Source organism: Symsagittifera roscoffensis, chromosome 8 (assembly GCF_963678635.1).
Source record: "Symsagittifera roscoffensis chromosome 8, txSymRosc1.1, whole genome shotgun sequence".
Classification (NCBI taxonomy): Eukaryota; Metazoa; Xenacoelomorpha; order Acoela; family Convolutidae; genus Symsagittifera; species Symsagittifera roscoffensis.
Window position 1 is genome coordinate 33632677 of NC_087069.1, and position 19297 is coordinate 33651973.

Here is a 19297-nt window from a genome sequence, read left to right on the forward strand (position 1 = left end):
CCTCTTCTGTTGTTCGGATTAACCGATGCAGCTTATTTACTGCCTCACGATTAATCAGGCTTGCAAAAACTCCCAGAGGGACTCTCAATATGTTAAGATATAGGATAACTAAATAGAGCCCAAATGGCATCTAACTGTCGCTTCCTAATTCTTATCACATGATAGCAAAACATTTTGCTGAAAGCTCTTTTAACTCTAAAGAGATCGGTCGACTATCAATGGTAATACAAGATCAGTAGTAAAAGTAATAAATTATAAAATTTCAAAATAGTCTTTTGTTTTTATTTTCATCTCTGTAGAACGATTGTCGAGCTCAAAAGTTTTCCCCCTCAAATTTCCGTTTCCGTGTTTTTTCCACTGCCATTTGCAATGCGCTTTGCTTGTTGTTGTTTACTGCTATTGATACTGTTGTTGTTATTGCAATTTGGTGGCGGCTGCGAGTCAGAATGTCGCTCAGAAGAAGGACTGCTATTCAAAGAGTATTCATGATTCCCGTTCGTCGTAACTCCCCCATCACCAAAGGAGTTCAACGGTTGCTGCGAAAATCCCCATTGATGTCCCCCCTTTGCCTGACTCTGAAGTTGCTGCTCCCCCATGATGACTGATCGTCTGTTGTCACTAGGGGGGAGGAAATTTTCGTCGATTCCACTGGGTGGTTGGCGTGAATGTTGTTGATTATGATGATTTTGACTATGATGATTGTTGTTTCCGATTGCGAGGTTGTTTTGATGTTGATGAGGGGAGTTTGGGTTGGATGGGTGACACTTAGGAGGCTGTACTTTAGAGTTGTCGGCGGCGTGTGATGAGTTGGCGCTTGCATTCTGCAGTTCCCGGATGACCTAAAAATCGATAATCAATTAGGAGCGAACGTGGAACTTAATGCCCGTGCCTACGATTGAAACATAGTCGCTCTTTTTTGCTGCATCCGTGAAAGCATACAAAAAACGATTGTTCACATTGTCTGATTGTGGACAATTCAAATTCGCACTCAAACATACTTCGTATCCATATATGTAAGTTCAAGAAGAGGTGGATACAGAAACCTGCAAGTAAGTAAGTAAGTAAGTGCATAGCGTTGCAGAATCACTGATTATGTTTTCATCATTTCTACCGATATTGAACTTTTCTATGATTAAACTGCATTAATTTTTTCTCAATAATACAATTTTAACATCGATGTATGATTCTTATTTTCATCAATATTTGTAAACTGCCCAACGAGTAAACAACTGATGTGATGTTTCTAATTCTTCCCACCTCTATAGACTGGATAATCTTCCTCCTATTGCCGACCAACTGGATCTCCAGGTCCTTCTTCAACTGGATGTAACTCAGTCCAGTCAGCTGGGTCAACTGGAGCAGGCCTCTGTCTCTGAACTTGGACCAGTGCTGTTCCATCTTGAGAAGTTTCAGCCACCTCTCCACACTGTTCTCACTGTTGATCACCAACTCCTTAGCCTCCTGGTGGAACGGGTTGAAGTTCCTGGAAGCAAACAAAAAACATTAATCTAAAATCTAAAACAAACAAGTATAGTCGATTACTGTGCAAGTAGCACAGAATGTTCCGACCATATTCTTTAAAAAACTACAAGAAAAAAATTCTTTTTTTTTTAAATTAGTGTAGTTTTTTTTGCGTGGTGTCATAAAAGGATCCGACGTAAAACTATAATTAAGGCATATTTGACAGTCATAGTATTATAGGCAAACAGGACAACAGATTTTGAAAAAAATGATTAGAATAAAAAAAAGAAAAAAAAATCTTTTTTTTGTGCAAAATTATTTGAATTTGGAAATTTTTGATACCGAAAATGGCATTAAAAATCTCTAAAAACTAATTTGACTTGAGTAAAATTAAAATTGAGCATAAAAAATCTATAGACAACGGCCTAAATTAAGCATAAATAAGCGTGCTCGCTCGCTTTACTCACTCGAATTTAGACGAAAAATTAAAAAAAAAATTCAAACCAGTTTTTTCAACACTAGGAAAACTTTTTCAAAATTTCTTTATTCGTTCGAATCACGACTAAAAGAGCTTTAGTATGATATATCACTCAACTCTCTCCGATATTTAGTTGTGGTATCTGATTTTGCGTGGAAAACAAAAAAAAAACTAAAACACACCCGAATACAATGTTGCGTCGTAAAATGAACTGGAGATCATATGAAAGTTAAGTAATAATACTGCATGGCAACATCACGGAAGTTTCTACTAACGATGGCTTGAGGTAGTTATTCGTTAGCATTTCCTCCGAGTTCTCCAGGAACTCCTGGATCCGAGGAAGAATGTCTGCGAACAGGGGTCTCTGGGTGGGGTCTGACCTCCAGCAGGGACTCATGATTTCCTCATAGACACTCAGGGGACAAGCGGGAGGCACTGGCAGTCGGTATCCATCCTCAACTGCACTCATGATCTAATTCAAAAAGATATAAAGATTCATTACCAGGGTTAGCTTCCTCCAGGAATTTGAAATTTAAGACGACTGCTCACATTGGCGGAATCCCACTTCCAGTAGGGTCTCTGGCCATAGCTGAACACCTCCCAAGTGACAATGGAAAAACTCCACACATCGCCCGCAAACGTGGCCAGTTTGTACTCCAACACTTCGGGTGCTATCCAGCGCACAGGTAGGAGTCTGCAGCCAAAAAAAGTACAGTTACATCAATTAATCATGAATTTACAAGCTCAATGTGTTGTTTAATTAGGGCGAGCGCGATTTCTTACAGGTGATCTAAGATAATAAACTAGATAGATGGAATGAAGCTACATTATTGAAATGGATTTATGAATATATTTCGGAAAACCATATCAGCTTGACCTTGTGAGCATTTTAATTGGTTTAACAAAAGCTTTTAACACGGCTTTTCAATGTTCCAAAAACCTTCATCGCTTTCTCCAAACAGTCAACCAAAATCAGATAATTGATCCAGATTCGAATGAAGAATCCCCATATTGGATAAAACATAAGGCAACAGCAAAAAGATTTGACTGACCGATTGGCTGAATTGAGGAAATCGTAGACTAGTCCCTCTGAGTTGTCAACTGAGCGACAGAGTCCGAAGTCAGACAGCTTACAGGTGACAGGGAGAGCCTCCTTCGGTCGGGTGGGGGAGGGAGTGGACGCCCTCTGACGGCCCACGAGCACATTACGGGCGGCTAGATCCTTTAAAGAGAGAAATTGAATTATGTTACAATCGCAAGTCTGTAAAAAAGAAAGTGAACATAAAAGCCGTCATTTTTAATCCGGTTAAATTTTCGCCATACGAAAGATACAAAGTTGCCGATTAAACTCTCAAGTACTAGTTTAAAAAGCTTTTAAAAAAATTGCGACGAAAGATTCCAGCGTCTTAAGTCGTATTTTACTCTAATTCGCTTGACAAAAAATTGCAAATTGAATCGCAATCGTTTCAAACCAATTCCTAATTTGCATATAGAAGTTTATTCCAGTTGTTTTTTTTTTGTTTTGATTGCTTCAATTACACATTGATGGGCGAACTAAAAGAAAGGACACGAAAAAATAACATGCACTGACTTACCCTGTGTACATAGTTGTTCAGGTGTAGATAATTCATAGCATCAGCCACGTCTCCCAACATACACAATAAAGACACTGGTCCCAATCCCACTCCCCCTTCGAATCCCCCGCCGCCCCCACCCTCCACCTGATAATGGGCAGTCTGTGTGAGGTGTCTGTGAGAGTGGAGGAACTGCTCTAGAGATCCATACTCCATGTATTCCATCACTATCTGCTGTGCTTCCCCACTAACCATCGCTAGAAATGGGACCCATTTGATAAATACAGAGAAAGAATCAAAAATTATGCCAGCTTAAGTTTCTCAAAAGTGTTTTTGGGATTTGGCATAACTTCCTTTAGCTCGAATTAAGTAAGAGCGAAACTTCAAAGCGAAGTGAGATCCATTTTTAATGAAATTATTCGTTGCTAAAAATGTGTTAACTTCTGTGCAACTCAGGAAAGAGAACTAAAATGTATTGAAGGATAGATTGATCGAAATAATTTAAGAATAAATTATTTAAAGAATAAACAAGGTCCGCGTCCATGTTTTAAAAATAAATATCCTAAATAAAATAGCAACCTAATTCAAATCATCCATCCAATCTAAAGTAAGGCCACATTAGAAATCTGAACTGACGTTGCACAATTCCAATGAGGGTGACAATATTGGGATGTTGAATGTGTGCCATGATCTCAATCTCCCTCTGCAGTTCACTGGCATAGGCGGCCGATGGCTCCTTCACAGCCACCACTATACTCCCCAAAGGTCCCCCCTGTCTCTCCTGGTAAGTGTACCTCGCACGGTGCACAGTCGAGAAGTTTCCTAGAAGGTAAAGAGCAATTGTAACAAATCGACCATCAAAATCTACCACATATATTATCATTAGCATGATGTGGGAACAGCAGAATGTTAACCAAATCATGACCCTTGTATGATCTTAATAAAAAATAAAGTCTTGCCAGTTGTTTTTATTGGCAAAAGTATTACAAGTAGTGTATCTTAAATAGTTTTATGGGTTTCATTCCAAAGATAAATGTTAGCTCCTCTTATCCTAAAATTCATCCTACAAGCTAAATTTTACCGAACGGATTCTGATTAACAATAACTGCGACGTTTTCAGAATTTATGCCCCTTATAAATTACTAAATGTGCAATTAAAAACAATTTCGACCAACATCTGAGAATTCAAAGCAAGATCGCAACGAATCAATATCAGAAATTATTCAACAGTAAACATAGCTAACAGACAGTTGGGGAAAAAGTAAATAAACGTATGAAAACAAAACAAAATACTAACTTGTTTTTTTTTGAAAAAACTTCAACTTTCTAATTTCAGAATAGATGGCCTTAAAGCTCTTGAATTTCAAGAAAAACTTATGATAAAACTAACCTTATTTGAGAAAATTGAATTATTAGGTCAAAATTTTATTCCACATCTGAAAATTAAATTCCACGTTTGCAACTAGAAGTAGATTATGTTTTTTCTAGTCTTTACAAAAAACCATAAGTCAAACTGCAAAAACCAAATTTGAGCGTGAAGAAATTTTAAGACTTTTTCCAGAAAAAAAAACGAACAAAAAAATCACCAAGAACTCTATAAGAGTGTTTACTAAGTTCATCGACTCTTCATCAACCTTGGAAACTAGAAGGACTTGTTCGAGACAGGCGCGGATCTAGGAATTTCTCGAGGGGGGAGGGCGAATTTTCAAAAAAAAATTAAAATTTTGTCGACCTTTTTTTTAGGTCGACACAATTGACTCTAATTACTATAATGACTCTAGTTTGACCAAATTTGTTGCGCCGCAGGCAATTTTTTGAGAAAAAAAGGCCAAAAAGGCCACTTCTATATATTTTTCGCCATCACAATCATAGCATGGCAAGCGCTAGCCAGAAATAACAAGTCGACAAATTTCAAAATATATATAAAAAACTACATCTAGCAAGTTTTCATATCATAATTTGCCTCGGATAAAATTCAATTTCGAAAAAACATCCTAACTTGATTTGCAAAGCGGTAATAAGACCATAAAACTTGGGTCGGAAAAAAAAATTAAAAAAAATATTGCATTAGAAAAAATTGAAGCTCGAAATTCGCAGTGTAGTTTTTTGGCCCAACAAATGACACTAAATGAAGCTACTAAGCCGACATATCCGACGCCAAATCATTTTACGTCAAATAAAATTTCATTGGGAGTGCCACCACGTTTTCAAGAAGTTACAGACAATATCTCAAATTATGACAGCGACATCTTACAGAGGCAAACCGAAGCTTCGCATCATTTGCAAGACAAACATCATCAAAGCTCATTTGACATACAGAAACCACGCAAAGGAATGTGGAACAACAGAAATTGGATTTTTTTCTACAAATTTTTCCAATCTGATAAAATCATACTTTCAAAAGAAGCCTTTCCACTGCATTCATTGCTTTTTAGTGCCTAACAAGACAATAAAAAGCGAAAGAAAACCTTGAAAAAAAACCCCCAGAATCGTTTATCAAAAAAAATCCTGCTTTGCATTAAATCCGATAAAATAAACAGACAAACGCTACTCCTATTTTTTTCAAGCGGAAAATCTTAATGTGAAAAAAGGAGCGGTTCTGGCCGGATTCGAACCCTGGACCTTTTCGTCGTAGAAACCAAAGCTAGCGCTGCTACAAGGGCAGAATTAAACCATCTACTCTATTTTAATTGATTATATACCAATCTATCAAATATTTCAGTGATTTTGTCAGACAAGTTGTTTAGCTGGAAACAAGTCTATGTTCCGATTTGATAATGCTTTTTAAAAAGCTCTTTTAGCAATTAACTATTTTAAAAGACACACATACCTTTCCCGATCTGTTCTTTACACGACAACTGGCTCTTCAGAATGTTATTCTGGATGAAATTAGTGGGAGCCCCTGTCTCCCTTTGGAAAGTGTCCAGATCATCGTAATTATTTTCAATATCGTTATCGTAGGAGCCTGCTCCCGCTAGTGTGCCCATTTGCATCAGATAGCCCCCTGGAGCTGTGTGGGGAGATAGTATTGTACTTAAGGTGAGATTTGGGTTGTTGTTCAGCTGGTGGTAACCCCCGTGGGGGTGTAATCCAAGTGCAGTGCCCATTCCCCCAATGCCACAGCCCCCCTGTTGAGACAGATATATGGACTCGTGGTTGCTGCGGAAGGGACCTCCTGAGCCGGGTGGGGGGATGAAACCATTCTGGCCACCTTCGTTGAGGTATTTGGACTTGCGAGACTTCCTGAAACATCAAAAAAAATTACAAGTTGACCTTATCCATCAATGGATCAATTTATTTCAAAAAATATACTTTTTCTTAAATCGTCGTAATGCAATTGCGTCGCATCTTTTCACTAAACAAGTAGATTTTATTGTTCATAGATGTTTTCAACCCAAAAATACCACCAATAAAACCAAGTTTCTTTCTCTCAAATTCTAATTAGGAATATGCCTGAAAAGAGTTCACATCAAATCGCTGTTTGGTGGTCCTAATTAGCTCGACTCACTTTTAGGTCAGAAAAAGATAACAGAAGTCTCCTTTTGGGTCAATTTCACTCAGAGCTAATTTTCATAATATCGATCACAGGTGAATCAAAGAAACATTCGCTCTTTCACTGTCAAAAATGACCCAAATAGAAAATTAGAAAATTGAGCTTATCGTTTTTGTTTGATATCTGAAAACGAAAAAAGAACCCATATTACGAAATTAAAATAGCCAGCCCAAGGATAGAATTTTATGACTTCAAATTGGGTAAATTGAAATTATGTAATTTTCTAGACATCTCTAAGTAAAAGTCAAAATGAATTATCAGTGCCTCTTTGTAAGGCTGAAAAAAGCTCACGATAAAATGATTATTGGATTTATTTTTCGAAGTTGAGTGCTTTTAAATTCCGTTGATTCTTTTTACAAAGATCCCTTTCTAAATGCTAGAAACAAAAAAAATCAAAAGAACTTGATATATTCGATATTCGCACGAAACAAGATAGATGAATCATTAAAATTCACATTCGGCTAGCATGAATTTAAGAAAACTGTCAGTTTTTCCTGCAAGTCTCTTTCCTGGTAAAGTATAGTGAGAAAAAAGGAAAAACCGCCACCTCAAGAAAAGGGATCTAGATTCCCAGATAAACATCCTCGGGCAAATAACAACAAATCATGGAAAATAACACGCTGAATCTAAACGGCATAACTCACTTCACCAAAATTGGTACAACAGCAATACGTATAAACTTTAACTCTTAATCGGGCCACGTTAAACTCAGTTATTACTAAACAGTTCCTATGAAGTTCAATTTACGTGGTAGGTGGTTTGCTTTTAGAAGCTCTTAAGCCTTGAGGGCAGTACAATAAAAACGAAAACAAAGCTTAAGTTTCGACGTTTTCGGGTTAAATTATTCGAGCGACGAAAAATCACAAAAACCGTTTTTGACTATATTTTTAATCGTGAAAAAATTCCATGAAATTGTTGTCTTAAACTTAAAACTAGAAGCTTTTTCCTTTCATATCCGAAATAAAAATCATTATCTTTCAATCAATTATTTGTGAGCTTTTAGATTAAATTTATCGTTAAAACATAAGTCTGTTTTGGCTAAGGCTTAAACACTTTACGGTGGCAATAAAACTTTTAATACGGGAAAATGTTTTGACAGTCTGAAATTTGCAGTAGACTACATGCGACCAAACTAAATTGTGCAATTTGAAGATTGTCTTCAAATTGGGATTTATTGTTGTGCGAGTTTGAAGAGAGAGAAAACAATTATAGGAAAAGCGACGTCAAATTAGGCAAACAGCAGGTTTAGGAGATAAACGAAGACGACAGATAACCTTTAAACATGTGAAATACTCTTTTTCAATTTTAGTTCTTTTTAACCACAACGTTTTGTGGGATCTAGAATTGGCAAAAGATACTTTTAGAAAAAAATCTGAAAAAACTCTGAGAAACCACAATTCGGTTTCGTGCTCAGCATTTTAAACATAATTAAAACCAAGTCTTTTGATCCTCGTCTAAGTTAGACGAAGACCCTAAAAACATTTCCCAACTTCTCATGCTCGATTAAATTTTGTAACCGCCGACTTTTAAACGAAAACCAGATACATTTCTAGCTTCACATTTCACTAAACGATTTCAAAAGAGCTAATTTTTGATTGCAAGAGATTTTATATGAACTTTAAAGCATGTATTAGCATAAAACAGACATCACTAATCGGTTTCTTATTGACCAAATAAAACAAGCAGCCAATGTGAATTCGAACCCAAACCCAACTTGTAATCAATTGATGATTCACGTATTGACTAATCACTGTACCTCGTTAGGGTGCATGTGTACATTCATCTGACGATATCAGATAGATCAAACAAGCCACATTAAGCTAGACCCACTTTAATTAAATAGTAGATGCTTAACATACACGAAGGGCGCTTTCAAGCCGGGTTTCTAATCAACACGACAGGCGCCAACTGAATTTATATGCAGCAATTGATAGATGTAATGACCATTCATACTGAAATTGCATCTGGTAAACAATATCTGACTTTAGGGACTGATGGGGGGCTATTATCATGCGCGAAATGTCTCAACCAATCAACGCTCTTGTATGAAAACTGAATTCTGATTGGCTGACCTCACTTTCGCGTATTCGGTTCTTTGCGCACGAAGTTTTCCCACAGACCGATGTAGAACTCTCAGAATAAAAAAAAATGCTCGAAGAAAAAAAGGTTACATCCAACTTTTAATGATAAATATTCAACATAACATAACATAATGTACCGGAAACAATGAAGAGACCGCAAACGAACCCACCAATCTGGGTTGCAAAAAGCAGTCTGTCATGCGAATGAATGATTAATTAAGAATATGGATATATTCACTAAGGAGAAATAATGAAAAAAATATGCAAAAAAAATTGAGTAAAAAATAGATGACAAAAAACATAACATCGTTGGATAAGAGTAAAAAAAACGTAAGTAAACAGAAAAGAATTACCGACTTGTTTTTTTTTGAAAAAAAAACTTTCGAAGAAAATAAATAGATGGCCTTAAAGCTTTTTGAATTTCTAGAACAATTAATGAGTGACATCTTTTTGATAAAATTAACCCAATTTAGGAAACCTGGATCAGTAGATAAACTTTTTATTGCGCTGGGAAATCTCATAATGAAAATCCATTTGCGAATTAGAAGTCGATCACGTTTTTCGTGACCCTCACACTTTTGTTGTTCGATAGTGGAGTTTGTCTTCTTTTTAAGAAAAACTGAACTGAACGTAGAAATATACCAAAAATCAAACTGCGAAAAAGTAAAATTGAGCCTGAACAGTCTTTATCTTTTCCTAAAAAAAAACTTTAAATAAATCATCACGACCTATATAAGAGACTGAACTACGTTCATCGTTTCTTAATCAATTATTAAAACCTAGCAGATATGCGGCATTGTCAGCAAACATCCAATTGAGCCCATGCAGCAAAAATCAGCCAACAAGCCCAAGTGTGGTTTTCAATCAAAACTCCGAAGACGCTTTGAAAACCAAACACAACTAGCAGGAACATGTTTTATAGTATATTGGATAACAAAACGTCATAAAACCCCGCCGTGATAGTTGACCATTGAGGAGCTATTTGAAAATTGAACTGAATTTTCGAAAAAATAAAAAGTAGGGTTTGAATCGCGTCAAAAACAATATATAAATTTTGTCTACGAAATTTCATGCAGTTTAAGGCAGTTCCCTGGATGGATAACTAAAAAACCATACTGGCTAAATTGACGACATTTGACTGCACTATGACCGCAGCCCAAACCATGGGAAAAAATATATAGCCAACAGGGAGTTGCTATTTTTTAAAATGAAGACAAAAAAAAGCTGCTGTTTCAAAAAGTAAACATCACATTTACAAGAAAACAATAGATAATTTTTAATCTTAAATTTTTGAAGATGAGTCTTTTGGTTATATATTCTTTAGTTTGAACAACGGCCGTTCAAAAAATCACAGAACTGTTTAAAAGGTTAAAAGCTGTCTAAACTAGAATAATATAATTTTATTGAGCTTTATTTACCCATATATACTCATTTTAAAAGGGAACAGGCAACAAAAAATTATAATTTTTGCGCCAAAACCTTACAATACGGCATATCCTTCCAAAAAAAAGCCAGCCGCGCAGAAAATTTTGTCTAGTTTTGGTAATGCTGGGGTTCCGGATGCTTCCCGTCAAAAAATTTCTGAGCAAGCCACTGGTGATGAATCACTTTAAACTTTTTGTTCATCAAATATGTTCAAAACATAAATGCACTTTTTAAACATACAGTAAACAGCACATTTTAGAGATATTTTCACCTCTGCCTAACAAAGAAATTGTAGTTACCCATTTGGAAACGAATTCAAAACGCCCGTTTATCTACAAAATTGGGACGTTAGATTCAGCTAAAAACCCAAGCGATCAAACTAATTGTTTTCTACCACAAAAAGGTTAAAAACATAAAAACATGATGCACGTCATTTCGTATTAGTTTGCACCATCATCCTTCAACCAACAAATGGCTCAAGCATGAAAGCATGTTACAACTCATTCTGCTGGCTGAATCAATATGGTGTTCTAATGTGTAGAAATGCAACCCAATGGTCGCTACTAATCATCATCCATTAAACATCAAAGAGAATCAAAGGTGTTCTAACGAGGTCAAAACGCCAATCGGCCGAAAAATGAACAAACCTAATTTAATTAAATTGAGTCGAGCTATTGCTTCAACTTAGGTCAATTCGTCCAAAATTGACTTTCATGTGAAGTCTTTTAAGTTTTTTTTGGCACAAGTTCCCATAAAACTCAATTCAAACTTGCCTGTAACACGAAACAATTTCAACTTTTTTTTGGTTTAAAAACGTTTCAATGAAGTTTATACATTTCGGCTCACAGATTCTTATTCCTTTTGTCCTTTTTGTGTGCACAGTTGTTCTAAATCTAGCGATGATTGATTATAATCACTGATGACATAAGTTAATCAATCAATATTTAGTCAAGTCTGCTAAACACTCTCAGTCAAATTTGGAGGGAGGGTTGTTTTCATCATGCTTAATTGGTCGCTGCATTCCAAATGATCACTTCAATGTCAAATCGAGTTTTTTGCAACCCATGCAAATTGTGAATCAAATTAACAAAAAACCAACTAAAACAAACCCTAGTCCAATTTAAATTCTTGTTTATAATCGAACTTTGCATAGTTATTTAACGGTCAAATAACACACCGAGCAATTTACAATCAGTGTCAAAGAAAACTAAATATTGACAGAATTTGTGTTGGGGTCATTTCGGTTTAAAGCTGATGCTGCCCCTTTCAAATACGTGTTCTGCTTCAATAAAAACGTTGTACTATTATAGTAAAAAACAAAAAATACCAGGCCTAGTTAATATCAACTTGAGCATGATTAACCAAACAAGCATGCAAACATGAAAATTACGGATAATGCGAATTAATTGGCTACGATGACAATGTAAACAAAACACTTTCAGACATATGACTGGAGTGACTAGTTTTGAGACAACGACAACTAGGGACTGCATGCAAAAGAAACATTCTTCTATTAATCATTAGTCTAAATAATTTGTAATTAAAAAATACATTCGTGGTCATTTACTCTTAGATCTTAGATTTTCTTTGCATGATGTATGTATCCATAAGAAAAATGGATATTTTTAACTATTTCCCCCTTTTGGTACCTAGTAACGAATCCTTTTCCCCTTTTGCAAAAACCAATTTAATTCAATTATTGAATTGAAATACAATTTTTTCTTGAAAAAATATTGAACATTTTCTGAGTTTAATAAATTTTTTCGAAGAAAAAGGAACATTCTGATCTATTTAACAATTCCCCCCCCCCCTTTTAAGAAAGGGGGAGGGGGGAATTGTTAAGTAGAATAAAATAACGCATTTTCGACCAATCAGAATGCAGCAAAATTCTAATTCTCAATAGAAAGCTCAGTGCCAATTTACTGCTTTCATTAATAGGGGGGCGATTGTTAAGTAGATCCGAAAATTCTACATTCGTGGTGGAGAAAATTTATCGTGTATTGGTCATGACACTTCCCGAGTCTGTGCAAACTGTCTCCGAAAGCACACCAGTGGCAGAAATTGCCAGCACATTCTTATCGGCCTTCAATCAAATACAATTCTATCCGACTCCTAAATAATTGAAATTTCCAAAGCCACAACTAAGCTTAATTCAATTCACTTCTCTAAAAGTAATTCAATACATATAACTATTGCAAACAAAATTCACAATATTTGCTGCTTTGCAGGAAACCAAACTTAACAATAAAAAAATAATAATTGGTAACAATTTTTGTTCCCCTTGTTCATTAATTGTCAGGAAAACAGAAAACCACTATTTTGTTTCCATAAGCATAGCTTAATTTTTTCACAAAAAAAAATCCATGATTTTAAAGAGGTAAAAAACATCGCGGCGTTTATTTGAGATTTGCAAACATAGCCAAATATAATCACATTAAATAATTACACTATCAAAGGAGACTTTACACTATTTACACTAAGTTGTATAGGTATGAATTATTCAGGTTTCTTTCCTGTAAAAAATTGTGCAAATTGAGTAGTGATTAAAAAGAAGTGCCACTATTTGCAAATTTTATGACTAGCAAATTGGATGGGATTTACAATTGATTTCATTTTTCAGTTTGCGATGCAAACACCTTTTAGAAATTGTATTTTGATAAAAACAAACGAAAAACTAAATAAACCGTTTTCAATAATGTTTTTTTCTCCATTACTTAGTTTTTTTGCAGCGCGAACATGAAAACTAATTACCCGAAAAAAGAAATCAAAACTCTTTTGCAGTCTTTGCAAAAACGCTTTCTTTCCTCGGGAACTATACAACCCTCGGGGTTTAAAAATAGGCTGAAAATCCATTCTTTGTTAAAAATTATAGAAGTAGCCAACTTTTTTTTTATTAGACAAAGAAATGTTTGAAATTCAAGTACATTTGCCTCGAGCAGTAAAAATATTTGCTCTCCTTTGAATTTTAATTTACAACTCAGTACTATCAGCACAATTTGCAAGTTCTAAGTTAAAATGTTTTACATCAAGGCAATCAGGTTGATTAATACATTTTTTTCTCCAAATTTGATCATGAAATAAGCACAGTCAAAACCAGCATGAATTCTAAATTAATCTATCGCCAGTTAATAATCAGTTATTTCCAATTCAACTAGTCTTAGACAGTAAAAACAACATGTAACAGATTAATGAAATTAAGTCAGCCTCTGAACAACAACATGTTTATTTATTCAGCAACAAAGGCGTCCCACATTATTACATTTGCTACTCACAAAAAAGAAAAAAAAAACAATTGTTTTTGAAATGCTTTCAAAATTTATCAAAATGGGAGACCGTCTTAGTTATTAAATAGGAAGTAATAATAGTCATAAGTCTACTTCGCTTCTTGAGATCAAAAAAGAATATCAGTGAAGGACGACCCACTTCATTCATAATAACCGCAGACTCTTTTACAAATAGAGGGGAGAACTTACTAATAGCTAGTGATATTTTATTTTAAACTCATCGAAAAAATGGGTTGCTTTGCTTGCATAAAACACTTCAAAAAAACTGCCACATTTCAGATCTGCGGTAATGGGATTGTTTGCTCAGATACTTTTTGCAACCGATTCTGTTATTTTAAAAAACTCAACTAGCTTATCTAGTTAGATGTTGGGAGTTATAACAGACAAAGGCATCTGTTTAACTGTTGTTCAGTCTTTCCGTCTCCTTTCTGGGAGCTTATCTTTTGATCTGACATAACAACGGAGCCATGCATTTTACTCTTTTTTTAAACTGATAAATGGTTTATTCAAAAACGCATGGTATCATTTTTTAACGCTTATAGCAATGTTTGAATAGGAATTTATCATTTTTGTGGCAGTTATATAGCTTATAACGAACGAAAGGCGCCGTTGAGTTTGTATTTTATTCAATATTTCACTAATGAGAAATGAGCTATCGAATAAAAACAATTAATGGACGAAAAAAAAATTGTGGGAAAGCTAAGCATTCTTTCTATATAAAACTAAAGCGGATATTATATGTCAGTTTTAAATGGAAAGACTTAACATTAATTTTAAATTGTATGAGCGAAAATAAAACAGTAAAAAATTGATAACATGTATTCGTTTTTTGCTGTAGCAAATAAGGTTCCGCTCGTTTTTGTCATGTTTTGTGCAAAAATAAAATTAGTGGTACGAATGATGTTCTCAGTATAGGAAAAAGATAATAATAGCCAATCCTGCCATTGATCGCCAATAAGTCAATCCATCGAAAAACAATTGAGTCAAATCAACAGAACGTCAATTTTTCTTTAAAAAAACATTTGAAATGTCAAAAAATTGAATTAGGTAACGGTTTTTTCATTTTCAGAACATTTTAGTGCTAAACATTCGTTTTCCTAAGAAATATAAGTTGCGTTTAAACCATTTGAACTTGCTCTCTGAAATAAGAGCTCAGCATAGAAATGATTCTTTGATCTTGGTCTCTTTTTTTTTTCTCTTGAAAAATGAATTAAGAAAAGACGTTAAAATGATTAATAATCTATTAAATTGCCAATGTAATTTAAATTGTTTTTTTTTTCAACAAAGCTTAACCAACAAACCACGTATGCCTAGCTTACAACGGCCTGCTTGTAATCAAACAACTAACAACCCAGATTTCAAGATTCCCCTTTTGTTTCTATATTTTTATAGATTCAGTAAGATCATTTGAAAAAATTTTAAGGTTAAAAGAAAATGGCTCACATCTGAGTCAAATCACAACATGAATTGAGTGCGTCTTTTTATAAATTTAATTTATTGAATAATTTCGACTCGACCTTTCTGTCTTCTGTTTCCTCAATATCCCGGAAAATCAGATAATAAGTTAGAAAAGAGGAACAACAAATGGTGTCATTGTATTTTTGCTGCAATACTGATCTGATTAGAAAAAGGGACGGGTAAGAAAAGAAGGGGTATTCAAATTGGAAATTTCCACTTTTATAGCATTACTCATAGTCAGTTATACTTATATTCACATTAAAAACTGAACTTCCAAATAGGTATCTAACAAATCACATCAGGCTTCAGTCAAAAATGACACATCAAAAAATAGCAATACTTTTTTGAGTGGGAAGAAAGTTTAAAGCAGTTTGAAGTGAACAGTTGTTATAATAAAGAGAACATAAGACTTGGGAAATTTTAAATAAAATTGGCATATGGGATTTATTTTCAAATTAAAGCTGACACATTTCAGTTTATGACTAAAATAGGTTATTTCATTTTCGACCTGTTTAGGCATGACCGAAAACGAGAAAACATCGACAGAAACAACTGAGCGGAAATTGAATTTTTTTCACTGTCCTTAAGGTCGGTAAAAAGTAAAACTTATCATGAAAAAAGATTATTTCTACCTGAAATAGATTCGCTTCTTAAATTAAATATAGAGGGAAGATAGTAGCTCTGTGGTTACGCACATAAAATCACGCCTCCCCTTGTGTTTTGATCAGTTACAGAGCTAGTTCTTAGATCCACTTTGGTTGATTAAAAAGAGTTAGAAAGAGTGTCTACGTAAAAGGTATCTAGGTCTTTCTACACTTCAATGGCGTGCCAGAGACTTAAAGAAGATTACGGTAATTTTTCTGCAGTTCGAAGTATTTAGAAGCAGTCAGAAATTAAATTGACATCTATGCGCTTGATGAAATTGAGCTTCAACATGCTATTCAAGTACCTAGATTAATTCATAGATTTATTGATCGGATCACGCATAAAGTCAAAACGTTTTCTGAATACTGATTTTTTTAAAAAAGATATAATCCTAACTATATAAATATACTTTAAATATATAATATACTAGCAAGCCCGTCTCCGATAACTAATCGGCTCGCCACAAATTTTTTTTGTTCTTTTCAAGTTAACAAGCAATGAAATATTGAAATTTTCAGGTTACGAAATAGGTTTGAAAAATTTTAAATTTCAAACAAATCGGTCCGGGAAAAGTTGCAGTTTTTCTACAGAAGCTATTACAGCTAAACAAACTTCGAAAAAAAGATAATTCGAAAAGCAATTTGGATGCCCAAAAGATTAAGTTTTTTATTAAAGCCATTCAAGCGACGAAACCATTTCTAAAAAAACCATTCAAGTTTTTCTAAGCAAACTAGTCAAGTAAGGAAACTTTGAAAAATTGTATGTTAGTTTATAGACTGAATCGGTTCGCGAACAGTTTAACTTTTTCTAAGCAAGCTATTCCAGCTATGAAAATTTGAAATAATTCAAGTTAATTCATAGCGCGAATCGGTTTACTAAAAAATGAATTTTCAAAGCATAGAGGTTCAAAATTTTCACAGCTGTTTTTAGTAGATTTTGTTCAGACTAAGACAAGTTCAGACAGAAACTTGTTTAAAGATTTTAGAAAGATTAAAATTCTAGAAAATTATTGCTTAAACGCCTCGTAAACATTGAGCTCGATGGTTGCTCTGAATGATTCTTCAACATTCTGATCTAAGCCTTCTTAAACGTTGTGCTCGATAGAAAAATTAAAAATTAGCGTCCATGGCGCATTACGACTTTCATTTAAAATGAAAGAGACTTTCATAATCAGTAAATAATAAGATTAAAACCGACCCTTACTTTGTATTCTTTATTGTAATTACAGCGGTCTAATCAGTTGACAAAACGAAAAAAAATTAGACGAAAATACGAAGAAAACAGTTTGGTTTTATGCAAAAAACTAAGAACTTTTGAAAAATGGCATCATAAAAAAAGGTTCTGAGAAAAATTTACAGTGGTTTCAGGAACTGGGGTTGTTTGTTGTCATTAACTGGTGAGCGCAAAGTGTAAAAACGTGGCCGCAGAAAAAATTTACTTCATTTTACGTGACAATGTATGTGAAGTATCGTAACGACGGTAGAAATTTTGGTGTCGATAGATTATGGCGATACATTAGACCCCTCGATAGATTATCCGATATAACCGAAATAACCATATTTATAGGGTGCGCTCTGCCGAACTTTAACTTTACGTTCGCTCTGCCAAAAAGATTTACAGGTCTCATTTTACTGTCACCAATCAAAATTTTGCGCATCTTGCGGCTGTAATTTTTTAATTAGTGCATTTTAAATGAACATTAATTCATCAAAAATAGGTTTGAAAATCTAAAAAAAAAGCCTAAAATATTTATGAATCTAAAATTATAAAAAGTCTAAAATATTTATGAGTGAACTCTGCCTGAAAAACCGTAGTTATAGGTGCGCTCTATCGAAATAACTTAAAAACCCTGATGGGCCTATTTTTTTTACAATAGTTTAACATCTGTAAGTGATTTAAACTACATTGCCATGATTGTCGTCAAGGAAACATATGATTTTCTTTCAGTGTTTATTGCTAAAATAACTATAATAGATGCGCTCTGCCCTTTGCTAATTTTTCCTTATTCAACGAGCAAGGCTACAAAAACTAAAATTTGCCCAAAAATTATCAAAAGTTGTAGAGCTGCTAACAAGTTGGCAGAGCGCACGTATAATTAAAAAATGTACCGAAGTAGTAACTTTTTCAAAATTTATAAAAGTTGATAACTCGAAGTTGATAGCTCCCACAAAATTTTCAGTACAGATAGGTTTGCCCAAATTTACTCTGGAGCTCGAGTGCGCTCTGCTGGTGTTACATTAGGGGTCGCAAGTGCGCTCTGTCTAAACGATACCGGCAGAGCGCACGCGTTAACTTTTTATGTATTAGTGGTTGTCCATCTAATAAAATTACACACAGTATTAGTTAACACGTTAAAATATATACAATTTCAAGGTAACCCAATGCACATTATGGTACCCCAATGCAAACTATAGATCGTTGCATGGTCCAATATTGCGGATGTTATTCGAAGTTGGGACAGTTAGCCTACATATATCACTAAATAGAGATTCGAAATTATCGAAAAAAAAAAAACAGAATTTTCAATCGAAAGATTGCCGCGATACTTAAAAGCTTGTCAATAGATATTTCGATATATTGTATCGCGATATATCAGATATTCGATTATCGATTTACCACCCCTTGACACAACCCAACGCTGCTGTTTTACTGAATTATTTTTAAAAATTCAATGTTTTTAATTTTTAAAAACATTAATCTCTTCCATCTGCAAAGTAAGATTATCCAGAGTAGACTTTAAGGCCAAACCAACAACACTCTTTCGAAATGGGAAAGTTTTAGAGGGTCAAAAATTTTCAAGTACAGCTAATTACCAGCTCCCTTTGCGCTGATAAAACAGACATTTTCTTATTGAACAAAATTCTTAAAGGGCAAAGTTCTATCGCATGGACCTTCTAAAACCTTTCTACGAGTTAGGAAAACTAAGACGACGAAATGCCACGAAAACTTCGTCAGTCTTGAATACTTTGTACTCCAACAGATTTATCAAGACGAGCACAACCCCAGTCCGTATGAAGAACCTCATTGGTACAAAAACCTTTTCGTATTATAAAAAACACGAAAAAACATTTGAGCTCCGGATAACAAAATCTTTCAGATTATATACAAAACTTCCGTCAAGTCGAAAAATGGCTGGACAAAAAACCGGCCCAAGCGTAAGCATTCCGTTTTCTTCGAAAATAGGAACAAACATGAACTTAGTACAAAAATCTGAGGGATAAATAGAAGATCAGGAAGCATCAATTACTCAAAGATTCAAGAAACATTAACAACTTTGGGCTGTTTTACAGAGGGCATAGTCCAAACAAAAAGAACTAAAGAGCAAAATATGAGGGTTA

General features: G+C 34.5%; 3 protein-coding genes across 7 annotated transcripts in view; 1 reads left to right on the top strand and 2 right to left on the bottom strand.

Moving 5' to 3' along the window:
- The window catches only part of LOC134852833 (contactin-4-like), a 207828-nt gene that overhangs the window by 120410 nt on the left and 68121 nt on the right, over positions 1–19297 (bottom strand). The gene's annotated exons all lie outside the window — the stretch shown is intronic.
- The window catches only part of LOC134852832 (NPC intracellular cholesterol transporter 1-like), a 188775-nt gene that overhangs the window by 64504 nt on the left and 104974 nt on the right, over positions 1–19297 (top strand). The gene's annotated exons all lie outside the window — the stretch shown is intronic.
- The window catches only part of LOC134852983 (ephrin type-B receptor 4a-like), a 36564-nt gene continuing 17456 nt past the window's right edge, over positions 190–19297 (bottom strand). The window contains exons 9-16 of the mRNA XM_063868885.1: positions 6344–6756; positions 4150–4335; positions 3535–3770; positions 2992–3161; positions 2489–2633; positions 2215–2411; positions 1258–1483; positions 190–839 (exon numbers count right to left, since the gene is read on the bottom strand). Coding sequence (XP_063724955.1) covers positions 330–839; positions 1258–1483; positions 2215–2411; positions 2489–2633; positions 2992–3161; positions 3535–3770; positions 4150–4335; positions 6344–6756 — 2083 coding nt within the window. The 3' untranslated portion in view covers positions 190–329. The remainder of the gene's footprint in view (positions 840–1257; positions 1484–2214; positions 2412–2488; positions 2634–2991; positions 3162–3534; positions 3771–4149; positions 4336–6343; positions 6757–19297) is intronic.